The sequence below is a fragment of the Leopardus geoffroyi genome, chromosome B1, assembly GCF_018350155.1.
Source record: "Leopardus geoffroyi isolate Oge1 chromosome B1, O.geoffroyi_Oge1_pat1.0, whole genome shotgun sequence".
Classification (NCBI taxonomy): Eukaryota; Metazoa; Chordata; class Mammalia; order Carnivora; family Felidae; genus Leopardus; species Leopardus geoffroyi.
In genome coordinates this window covers 164575117-164588260 of record NC_059327.1, presented here as the reverse complement: position 1 = coordinate 164588260, position 13144 = coordinate 164575117, and the positions used below count along the sequence as shown (strand labels likewise).

Below are 13144 nucleotides of genomic sequence, written 5' to 3'. Positions count from 1 at the left end.
CAGAGCCCTAAAGGCGGCTGATGAATATGCACAGTGATTCAGTGCTTTCAGAAAAGTGAGTTATTAACCTCTCCAGTTATTTTTATCAAGCTTTATTCTTGTCTCGGATAACCTAATACAAAAATTATTCTGAGGGGAAAAAAATGTAAGTTCTATTTTAAATTGTGAAGTCTATGCATGTACAGCAGGAGAATAAAGAATAGGGAAGACAAGAAAGATTAATTGGGGAGTGGTCAAAAAAAATGAAATTAAGCATAACAAATAACATGTATTTCTTCCATGGAGCTCAATGTATTCTATATTAATATACTTTAGATTTAGAACCCTATTGTGAGATATATGTATACACTATTATATTAACCCTATAATAATTAACATTATTTAAGTAATAAATAAGAATTAGAAAATTCTTAAATTGTTGCATCCTATTTAATTTTATATAATATGCTTTTTGTTTATATTCTAATCTGTCTCCTATTAAAAAAAAAAGATTGGTTTTCAATGGGTCATACTGTAACTCCAAATAATGCAGTGCCATTTATTATGAAATCTTAAAGGAACTGTCATAATTACCTTTTTGTCCAGAGAGTCCAAAATGTTATCCAACCATTTGTACAAATAGCCATCTGATGAAAGTCCTACATTATCTGCAACAGGGCCACAACATAGTACAGCAGACATAGCCTTCAAACAATAATATTAGAATTACATTTAAAACATTTAAGAGGTTATATGTTGGCTGTTTAATGTGAAGAGGCAGGATATTTTTATTCATGCTTATGTGGCCACAATACCTTTAATTCTTTACAAAGAAAAGCGTAATAGTAATTTTTGAAACTAAGTAATCTATTATGAGTAGTAAGTGAATGGATGATATCAAATTAGGCATGGAGTTTGAACAGTACTGGAAGAGAAGAGGGGGGAAAAAGACGAAGAAAAAGTACTTAAGGAAAAAGAAGCAATTCTCAGTTCTTTAAGAAAATAGTGTTTAAATTTTGGGTGGATAGGGGCGCCTGGGTGGCTCAGTCGGTTGAGCGTCCGACTTCAGCTCAGGTCATGATCTCACGGTACGTGAGTTCGAGCCCCGTGTCGGGCTCTGTGCTGACAGCTCAGTGCCTGAAGCCTGCTTCCGATTCTGTGTCTCCCTCTCTCTCTGCCCCTCCCCTGCTCATGCTCTGTCTCTCTCTGTCTCAGAAATGAATGAAAACATTTATAAATAAATAAATAAATAAATAAATAAATAAATAAATTTTGGGTGGATTCTGTAACTTCTTTGCGTTGTATTTTATGCATTTGCATACAGTATAAATGTTTTCATACAGCAGGCAAATATTTATTCTAATGTTCTCAAGGTACTAAGAAGAAATCTATCCTCTTTACAATACTAGGCAATGAGAGACAAAAAAATTTACACTCTTCACGTAAGAAAAAAGAAAGCAGATTTCTAAGTAAATACCTTTAGGGCACAGTACTGATGTCTGTTAATTTGCATATTTCTGTCACTGTATCTGTCCAAGGGTGTAAACATGATGCTGAAAGGGCCTGCCCAGTGACTGAACAGCATAAACAGACTGTGACGAAGGCTCTGTTGAGGGAAGATACTTCTTCTCTGGTGCACTGTGAATAAAAAATAGATGGGAAAACAATGATTCCCATTTCCCTTTATTTTAATGTGCATGCCAACTTATTTGGCATTGAATATGCAATATTATAAAAAAGAAAGCAGAAGTTTTTATCTTAAACTGCCAAAAACCTCCTCCGTGGCAGAAATCATTTCCACATATGCAAACCACAGGAACAGGGCTGAGACTATGACACCACGCAGCATAGTGTTGTGAGAGATTCAGGACCCGCAAGCACGATTTCAAGGGAGGTACAAGGACCCTGCCTCTCTCCCTGGCTGTTGCTGCTTACACGGCAAGCGGGGCCGAGACATCAACACGAACACAACCCTGGATCTCGGTTCAATGTCAAGTGAAATCTTTGGACGAGATAAGTTGTTTTTAAGCTGTATGTGTTTAGCAGCACAGCTGTCTTTGTCAAAGAATCAAGAATCCTTACATGGAATCTTGATACACAAAACAGACAAAGGAGGGGCTGATCTACTTGAACTCAGGGGTAAGGCCTAGAGTCCAAACCCATTCTGCTGCCTCTTGCTGCTGGCAGCAGAGGAAAAACGACACAGTTTGAAAACGACTGGCTGAGATGATCTCCGCAGATTCTCTCCACGTTAAAATTCCATCTACAAATTCTCGGTGTCAATCCTTGTTGAAGAAACCCAATAGTATCTTAATGAGCCAATCTGGAAGTTGTAGAAAAATGTTTAGTAATGGACTAAATTCTATCTTTATGTTAATGGGCTTCAGATCAGAAAAGTTAGAGGGAAAGAATGCTCTTTCCTCTAACTGGCATCATTTCCTCTAAAGTTCCAAATAGGGCTCCTGCACTTGAAATTAAGGTACCTAAGAAATGCTTACTGGACTCTCTTATAAAATACAGCCCATGCTCTTACTTTAAAAGCCAACTGTTTGCATGTATTTTTAAAGCTAACAAAATTATTCTTTTTCAGAAAGAAAAAGAAAAAAATTGTATTTACATTTATACCAAAGGCTACAGTCACATTTTTATGTCTTACACTTGTACAGAATTTATGGCTTTTTATTTATTTATTTTTTTAATTTTTTTTTTTTCCAACGTTTATTTATTTTTGGGACAGAGAGAGACAGAGCATGAACGGGGGAGGGCAGAGAGAGAGGGAGACACAGAATCGGAAACAGGCTCCAGGCTCTGAGCCATCAGCCCAGAGCCCGACGCGGGGCTCGAACTCACGGACCGCGAGATCGTGACCTGGCTGAAGTCGGACGCTTAACCGACTACGCCACCCAGGCGCCCCAATTTATGGCTTTTTAAAACGTAATTGCATAAATTAATATTTCTAGTGCCTAAACCACTATCTGCCATTTGGTAGGTACTCAACAATAGGTACAATGACCTTAAAGGAACCAGTCAATAACACTGTATCTTTGGTATATTTTGTAACTGCAGCCTACACCCTTCTTCCATTACTCAAAAGTATCTTGTTAATTCTATTCTCATTACTATTTCTTTTTGCTTACTACGCCTAGAACAAGTCTGTCTAAAGAAGCTTATCCGAGGGGCACCTGAGTGGCTCAGTCAGTTAAGCGTCCGACTTTGGCCCCGGTAATGATTTCATGGCTCATGAGTTCGAGGCCTACTTCAGGCTCTATGCTGACAGCTCAAAGCCTGAAGCCTACTTCGGATTCTGTGTCTCCTTCTGTCTGCCCCTTCCTGGCTCGCACTATCTCTCTCTCTCCTTCAAAAATAAATAAACATTAAAAAAAACTTTTTTAAATAAAAGAACTTATTCTATTGACTTCTTAAATTTTTTGTTAGTGTCTTGATTATCATTAAAAATCTAGGTGGGGTTGTTTTTTGATTTCTACTCACACCACTAATTGAAAGCTAAAACAAACGCTTGCCATCCATGTTATGCTGACATATTTTCCACTATGTTTTAGCTGCTTTAGCACCTGAGACTGCAAACCCTCATGGGAAGAAAATATATGACGGTCGCTTAATAATTCAATAATGTTTTGGGACGCCTGGGTGGCACAGTCGGTTAAGCGTCCGACTTCAGCCAGGTCACGATCTCGCGGTCCGTGAGTTCGAGCCCCGCGTCGGGCTCTGGGCTGATGGCTCAGAGCCTGGAGCCTGTTTCCGATTCTGTGTCTCCCTCTCTCTCTGCCCCTCCCCCGTTCATGCTCTGTCTCTCTCTGTCCCAAAAATAAATAAACGTTGAAAAAAAACAAAAACAAAACAAAACAAAACAAACAAAAAAAAATTCAATAATGTTTTAAGAAACTGAAAATAGGGGTGCCTGGGTGGCTCGGTCAGTTAAGCATCCGACTTCGGCTCAGGTCATGATCTCACAGTTCGTGAGTTCGAGCCCCTTATCGGGCTCTGTGCTGACAGCTTAGAGCCTGGAGCCTGCTTCAAATTCTGTGTGTCCCTCTCTCTCTGCTCCTCCCCCACTCATGCTCTGTCTCTCTCTCCTTCAAAAATAAATAAAAACATTAAAAAAAAATTAAAAAAAAAAAAAAAAGAAACTGAAAATAATTACCTGGAACATTCTGAATGATATTCGCCACTAAGGCACTAAAATGGCATCGTATATCCTTCAATGTGTCAGAGTCTTTCTCATTTTCTGCTTCCAGGAGTTGTCGAGTTAAATCTACATATTCCAATAAAGTGTTGTTGAGGAAATGTGTTTCATTATCAAGGCCACCACTTGCACTGAAAATATTGGAAAAAAAAAAAAAAAGAAAATGTGATTTTAAATTATAATTTCAATCAAAATAAATTCCTAGTAATCAAACCAGAATAATACACAGTAGACCCTTAAACAATGGGGGGGTTTGGGGTACCCACTCACACCACTCCAGTCAAAAATCTGCATATAACTTTTAACTCCACAAAACTTAGCAATTAATAGCCTATTGTTGGCTGGAAACCTTGCCAATAACATAAACTGTTGATGAACATATATATTGCATGTCATACATATTATGTACTATATTCTTGCAATAAAGACAGAGAAAATGAAACCATAAGAGAAAACACATTTATATTACCGTACTGTTAAAATTCACATACAAGTGGGCCTATGCAGCTCGAATCTATGTTCAAGGATCAACTAACTGTGTATTAAACTTGGCATGGTCATGATAGTGTGCAACTTAATATACAAAAATTAAATGAACATGATTTTGGCTTACAAATGAGATAGATTGTGCTTTTTTAAAGTTTATTTTAGGAGACACAGCATGTGAGTAGGGGAGGGGCAGAGACAGAGGGATAGAGAGAATCCCAAGCAGGGTCTGCACTGTTAGCACAGAGCCCAATGCAGGGCTCGATCCTATGACTCTGAAATCATGACCTCAGTTGAAATCAAGAGTTGGACACTTGACTGACTGAGCCACCCAGGTGCTCCTAGATGATGCTTCTTCCTCTTCTTTTTTTTTAATGTTTATTTTTGAGAGAGAGAGAGAGAGAGAGAGAGAGAGAGAGTGAATGGGGAAGGGGCAGAGACAGAGGGAGACACAGAATCCAAAGCAGGCTCCAGGCTCTGAGATGTCAGTACAGAGCCTGATGCGGGGCTCAACCCCATGAGCCATGAGATCATGACCCAAACTAAAGTCAGATGCTCAACCTACTGAGCCACCCTAGTGCCCCTAGATGGTGCTTCTTAATCAAGAAACTACTGCAATTTATATTATTCAATTCCATATCTGCTTTTAATCGACTATTCTGAGTGCTGAATGTTATTCCTTCTCTGGCAAAATATATAGTTTTTCAAAATAAGGAAATAAGGAGGCATACGGGATAGGAAGGATCAGTTCAGAAGGGTAGAAAGAAGAAAGACTAGCTCTATATATTCTCCTAGTTGCCACGCATATTCATATCATGCCTTTAGCATAATCAATCAAATATCCATTAGGTATTTATTCTCTGCAAGATTCTAAAACAGGTAGTACTAGGGACACAAAACTTTAAGAGAACTCAAGTACAAGTGGTGGTTTTCAAGTCTTCTTATACCCGTGGAATTGTCTCAAAAATCTGCAGTAATTTTTTCCCTGAGGCAAGGGCTCTCTGCCTGGAAACCAAAGACCAGAAAGGCTCCTTTGGTTAGTCAGAAGTCTTGGGTTCCAGTCTTGTTCCATTGTTTATAAAGGATTTGACCAGTAGCTACCTCAGAACATTTTAGTAAGACTATAAATGAGTTACTATGTAAGAAAGAGAAAATGAAATCATAAAAGAAAATGAATCATAATCTTATTAGTAAACCATAAGTGCTATATAAATGATGATGTTACATTACATTCATTTTGATCAGTTTTCCTTGCTATATTTGAAAAGTACTTCTAAAACACAAGATTTTAAAAGTAAAACTAATTTTTAATAGTTGTGAAGAGCTTCTTGTAAACATCGTAGGAGTGGCCTGGTTGGCTCAGTTGGTTAAGCATCCGACTTCAGCTCAGGTCATGATCTCACAATTCGTGAGTTCAAGTGCTGACAGCTCAGAGTCTGGAGCATGCTTCAGATTTTGTCTCCTCTCTCTCCCTGCCCCTTGCCCACTTGCATGTGCTCTCTCAAAAGAATAAACATCCTAAAGCCATGAAAACAAGAGTAAGGAATCACCATGGTATTACAGCATCTTAAAAATATCAGTCTACAATAAAAATATGTTCAATGAATTCATAATGAAATGTGTCCCCTCCCTTTTTTTGAGAGAGAAAAGGTGCAAGTGAGAGAGGGGCTGAGAGAGGGTGTGTGTGTGTGGGGGGGAGAGAGAGAGAGAGAGAGAGAGAGAAGCAGGGTTCACCCAAGCAGGGCTCATGTTCACCCCAAATGGAGCTCGAGCTCACCTGATGCGGAGCTCGAACTCCAGAACCATGAGATCATGACCTGAGTTGAAGTCAGATGCTTAATGACTGAGCCACCCAGGCACCTTTCTTTTCTTTTCTTTTCCTTTTTTTTTGAAATGTTTCCCTTTATTCCTTAAATGAGTGTTTTTAATTTCTGAGTCACGATTTATTATTGGATGGGAAACCAATTTAATAGACTGCAACCTGACCCAGAATAAAACATTCATTCATTTAACAAATATTCATTGAGTACTTCCTATGCATGAGGCACACAGGATCAGCTTGAGGAACAAAACAAAGATCTCTGCCTTCTTGGCATTCGGAATTCATCTTTTTTGCCTTAATCAAGGAAATAAAAAGTCCATAATAGCAACAGCCTTATAGGATTACTTTCTCTTAAAAAAAAAAAATCAGGGGCGCCTGGGTGGCGCAGTCGGTTAAGCGTCCGACTTCAGCCAGGTCACGATCTCGTGGTCCGTGAGTTCGAGCCCCGCGTCGGGCTCTGGGCTGATGGCTCAGAGCCTGGAGCCTGTTTCCGATTCTGTGTCTCCCTCTCTCTCTGCTCCTCCCCCATTCATGCTCTGTCTCTCTCTGTCCCAAAAATAAATAAACGTTGAAAAAAAAAAAAAATTAAAAAAAAAAAAATCAAACAAAACCAAAACCACAACTGTGTTCAAAACCACTACTGCCCAATGGTGAGTACAGCTTTTGCAGTTAAATTTTAAATACACCAACATCCTGCAGTTCCCCAAAACAGTACCATTCAAAGATTCTCCATTCACTAACGTTACATTAAAAGCAACAACCAAAAAAAGATCCAGGTATGTATTAGGTTGTTGATTTTTTGCATGAAGCCCAGCATGTTTCAAATTCTCTTTTCCTGACTTCCACTGTTTTATTTTTGTGTAGGACAAAAAAAAAAGGAATGATGTTTCTTTTTCTTTCTTCTCATTTGCTTTTCATTTACTATAAAAGAAAAGGTAATCAGTGGTTTAAATTCTCTTTAATTAAAGCTCTATTTTTGAAAGCACTTGTCAAAAAAGCACTTGATGCGAACTATGAAAGGGAGGAGGTACTCAGAAATAAGCAGGACAATGCCAGAGTAACAACACTGCACTATTATTAACATTCTTTTTTCCTCAGGATCTCTTTTCAGTTACCTTTTTTTGAAGACGATCAGATCTCTCTTTTTTTCCCTCCTTCAATAAATAGTCAGGTAACACCATTATCTTTCCTAAGGAAATAGGTAGTTCTCAACCCAAAGCTGATGAAATTTTCCTCGAGGGGCTGGTCTTAGTGCCAAAATGCCTTTATTCTAACAATGTCTTCATTGGGGAAGGGTGGAAAGTTATGAATTATGATTTATGTTCATGGATTTTGTGATTTTCCCCAATAGGATAGACTAATAGATGACTGGGATAAATTTGTAAACTTTATAGTGTTTAGCCTATATATATATATATATATATATATATATATATATATATATATATATACATCTATCTATCTATATAGATGTATAGATAGATGTATATATATATGATTTTACAGTCTACAAGAAATACATCTTTATTTTTATTTATTTATTTATTTTTAACGTTTATTTATTTTTGAGGCAGGGAGAGACAGAGCATGAACAGGGGAGGGTCAGAGAGAGGGAGACACAGAATCTGAAGCAGGCTCCAGGCTCTGAGCTGTCAGCACAGAGCCCGACGCAGGGCTCGAACTCACGGACCGCGAGATCGTGACCTGAGCCGAAGTCGGCCGCCCAACCGACTGAGCCACCCAGGCACCCAAGAAAGACATCTTTAAAATGAGGTAAGATAAAGTTAACTTAGTCACAAAACAAGGCTACTGTCCTCTTGCCTGAGTTACTAGATTCCTACAAATATCAAAATCCTAGGAATGTCATACCCATTTTTTTCCCGAAGCAATCTAGTACTAGTGGTAGATTTTTTTTTCAACATGTTTTTTAGCCACTGGCTAATACTAGATGGACTGGCAAATAATGCTCACAGCGTTGAAGGTTTTTATTGTTGCAAGCATGCTTTGTTTTTATGTATTTCATAAGAGACAATATTATGTTCCTTAATCAAAGTTTTACAAATCAAAATCCAACACTGACCTGTGACTAATGACACCCGCATCTGCCAGCAGTTCAAATATTCGTACCAGTTGTACTCGCAAAATATCTCGACGCCTGCGACGCTTCATATTCTGTTCCAGAGATAGAAAGATACTAAGTAAAAGTCCTTCCGGGAAGTTGATAGCAAACTTAGGGTTTTAGGGCTCCTTGCGATTATTTTGTTTGTGTAATGTGGACTTTGAGCAGTCTAGTGGCCACTGAATCAGAGAGACATGTGCAGATAGTTTGATTAATGAGCCAAATAAAATCACATGACAGTTTGTGCGGCCATACTCCTTGTGGGGGGAGAAAATAAAATCCTATAGTTACCTCACAGTTATAGTTACTTTTAGGTTATTTGTTAATCTGACAACTTCAGAAGAACTGAAGCGGTTAGTCAACTGTTCTCACTGAAAGCAAAAGAATCCCTAAGATGTCCCCCCGAATATAACAGAAGGGCGGGGAAAATAAAAAATAACACACAGGAGAATGAAGAAACCCCACAGATTTTGCTTGTGCCAAAGTTTTCCACTCACGGATTAATTTTGACACAAAAACGAAATACAAAAGAAAAAATTTATCTGATCATTATGGTATGAATAAATTTGTCTTATTAGAGCCAAAGGACAAATGGCTAGCTTATAATTGCTATAAATCTCCACTGGATTCTGCTTCCAGTGGGAACTCACGTAGTAGGAAGAGACAGATTTGCTGCATCATTTTCTTCTATTGCTCATTATGTCACCATGATGTAATTTTCACAGTACAGAGCAACTAGAAACCTACAAAATCCAGATTCCTGCCTTGCATAAGCAGGCCAATTTGCTGATAACCAGTTCATTACAACTACTAGTTCGTTTAGCTCTTTATAAAGTTTACAGCAATTCATACTGAACAGGATGGTTTCTAAACAGCTTTTGAGGATTTCTGCAACGTTTTAACTGACTTGTTTTCATCTCATCCCTGTAGAAAGACTGAGTCTACAGCACTCAAAATAAATCTTACATTCAAGGCACACCATTGTACCTATCTATTCACTTGCTATGATGACTTCTCTCCCCTGAAATTCTGAAGTATAAATATTGCTACTTAATTTTGCTCCCATTTCCATTTTCCTCTGGTAATCCTTTAACTTTCATGCTATACTGTAATCAACGTGATCATTCTGAAACAAAAGTCTAATCAATTACTAAATGGGGATACTATCACTACTCCACCAGGCTAAATTAAAGAAAGGAAATAAAGAAGTACAGATGCTGTCTTACAGTTTCTAAAGAGTAGCTATTATCCCCATCTCCCTCTCCTGTTTTAATTCCTTGGTGACATAAAGAGCAGTGATTCTCAGTCATCTACACCAGGCTCATCTACAGTGGTTTTTAGAAGATTTCTGGGCTCCATTCCAGGGATTCTCATTCAACAGGCCCAGGAATCTATAATTTTTAGGAAGCTCTCCAGGCAATTCTCGGATGCCTATGCCATACGGTAACCACTGGACTACTAAATAAAGCAGAGACCAGGAGTCTGTCATGAGATAATTCCTACCTTGCTTTGCAGCATAACCAATCACTTTCTCCATAATATAATCACGCAAAAGAATCTGCAGTGTTCAAATTCTTTCATAAAGTTTGCAAATGCTATTTCTCTGCCTAGAATGTCTTCCCCTTGCTTATCCACCAAGGAATGTGCTTCAAACTTCAGCTCAAATATTGGTGCTTCCTGCCTACTTTTCCTTCACAGGCAGAGCCAGAGGCTTTTCCTCTCCACAGTCTGTACAACCTCTTACCTACGACTTCGTTTGAGTGAATAACACATTGTTATAGTTATGGTTTGCATATCTGCCTGTCCCACTGGACCTGCGGTTTCTAAAAGTTGCTCAGGACAGAACACAAACCTATAGATTTGGGAATGTAAACCTGGGGCTGGCAAAATATGGACCTCACACGCCAGATCTGGCCCACTGCTGCCTAAATAAAATTTTATTGCAATCTAGCTGCGTCCCTTTGTTTAGTAACCTATGCAGCAAAACTGAGCAGTTGCAACAGAGATAGTAGGACCTGCAAAGGTGAAAATATTTACTACCTGGCCATTTACAGGAAGTTTGCTGACCCATCTAGATCCTGACTGCCCTCACTCTAGTTATAGCAATTTAATATCTTTTATGTAATGAGTTTCTGCATAAAGATCTCCTGGGGGGGGGGGGGGGGAGTTTTGTATATTAAAAAAGTGTTTAGAACTACTTTAGATGATCTTTTACGTAATTACTTCTCAATTTCTAACTTTTGACAAAATTCTATGTCTAATTTTGACATAGAATATAGAAGACAAGTACTTGATGAATATTTAATGGTAGAAAAATACACACTTACCTCTGGCCTTCTTTCGAGTGCTTCTTTAATTATGGGATGCAATTCCTCTATTAGTTCCCTAGAAGGGAAGTGATATATTTTTAAATTAATAGCTGAATGGGTATAATCTGTTGTGAAAATATGTAAACACTAATATAATGATGTGAAATGCAAGTGTTAACCCTAATTCTACTGTTTTAATCTTTTTTTAATGTTTATTTATTTTTGAGAGTGAGAGAGAGACACACACAGAGCGCAAGCAGGGGAGGGGCAGAGAGAGACAGAGACAGAATCTCAAACAGGTTCCAGGCTCCAAGCTGTCAGCACAGAGCCCGACGTGGGGCTCGAACTCGTGAACCACGAGATCATGACCTGAGCCAAAGTCGGACACTTAACCAACTGAGCCACCCAGGTGCCCCCTAATTCTACTGTTTCCAACACAATCCTTATTGTTTTGTTTTGGTTACAAAAGAACATATGCACACTGTATTTGGAAAGCAGAAAAAAATGGGATAGGCCACTTACTCTAATTCACAGAGGTAAGTACCATTAAGACTGTTGTTCCATCATTTTGAGCCCACACACATTTTATATAGTTGAAACCTTATAATACATAGGATGGTATCCTTTTTCCCATTAATAGCATAATGACTTTTAAATGCCATTAATTTATTCATAATATTCTTTTATAGAGTAGGATACCACAATTTTCCTAACCACTTTCATTTCTCACTGATTCATTAAATTTTACGTAATTTTTTAAAGCCTTTTAAATTATTTATTACTATTATTTTTAAATATTTATTTACTTTTGAGAGAGACAGAGCTTGAGCAGGGGAAAGGCAGAGAGACAGACAGACAGGCAGACAGACATAGAATCTGAAACAGGCTCCATGCTCTGAGCTGTCAGCACAGAGCCCAATGTGGGGCTCACACCCATGAACTCTGAGATCGTGACCTCAGCTGAAGTTGGATGCTTAACCGACTGAGCCACCCAGGTGTCCCTAAATTTTTTTTTTTTTTTTTGAGAGAGAGACAGAGACAGAGACAGAGAATCCCAAGCAGGCTCTTTGGTGTTAATGCAGAGAATGATGAGGTGCTTGAACTCACCAACTGTGACACCATGACTTGAGCCCACGTCGGACTAAGCCACCCAGGCACTCCTGAAGATTTTAAGTAATCTCTACACCTAACGTGGAGCTTGAACTTACAACCATAAGATCAAGTGTCGCATGCTCTACTGACTGAGCTGGCCAGGTGCCCCAATTTTATCTAATTTTTGTTGTTATAAATACTACTTCAGTGAATATCTTTGCCTTCGTTTCTGATTATCTCCTTAGGATTAATTCTTATAAATAGCATTAATAAGTTAAAAGGTATGAACTTCATGAAAATGATAACTTTATCTTTGCTTATATTATGGCTTTGAATTGTAAATGTGATCATTGTGGATAACTGGAAAAATAAAAAAGGATAATAAGAAAACACAATGCATCCACAATTTCATCATCTATGGAAACTACTGCAGATATTTACAGTTTTTGCCTGAGGATTGTTTCTCTTTATGAGAATTTGTTTTTTAAGAATCTGAGATCATCCTTGGATCCTATTTTTTCCATTAGCACAATAATGTATTTACTTATCACAAAATAATTTTCCAAGACTTCATTTATGATGAACGCCACCCCACAAACACAGACATAATTAGCTAACCTAGTCTCTGCTGTATGTGTTATCTCAGAGATGAAACATCACCTGAGATCAATGGAGGACAATCTCAAAAGAATGACTACAAGGCCTAGCAGGCAAGGCAAGGACCAAGCAGAATCTCAGGCAAAAATGAAGGATTTTTTTCATTAGTATAAAAAATATCAAGGATGACATAAAATATGTATGTAAATATTTCTTTTAAAAAATAACCTAATTATCGGGGTGCCTGGGTGGCTCAGCTGGTTGAGAGTATGACTTTGGTTCAGGTCATAATCTCGTGGTTCGTGGGTTCGAGCCCTGCATCGGGCTCTGTGCTGACAGCTCGGAGCCTGGAGCCTGCTTCGGATTCTGTCTCCCTCGCTCTCTGCCCCTTCCTCCCTCCCTCTCACTCTCTCTCTTTCTGTCTCCGAAAAATAAATAAACATTAAAATAAATAAATAAATAAATAATAACCTAATTCTCTTGAATAAGAACAGGAAAAATGATAGTTTTAGCCAATAGACCAAAACTGTAAAATA

The 13144-nt window shown here is 38.3% G+C and overlaps 1 protein-coding gene across 11 annotated transcripts in view; it reads right to left on the bottom strand.

Annotated features, from left to right (window-relative positions):
* The window catches only part of FRYL (FRY like transcription coactivator), a 272775-nt gene that overhangs the window by 77149 nt on the left and 182482 nt on the right, over positions 1–13144 (bottom strand). For all 11 annotated transcript variants that reach the window (XM_045474132.1, XM_045474131.1, XM_045474133.1 and 8 more), the window contains 5 exons: positions 10938–10995; positions 8572–8663; positions 4142–4314; positions 1457–1617; positions 574–684 (listed from right to left, as the gene is read on the bottom strand). In XM_045474132.1, the coding sequence (XP_045330088.1) occupies positions 574–684; positions 1457–1617; positions 4142–4314; positions 8572–8663; positions 10938–10995 (595 nt within the window). The remainder of the gene's footprint in view (positions 1–573; positions 685–1456; positions 1618–4141; positions 4315–8571; positions 8664–10937; positions 10996–13144) is intronic.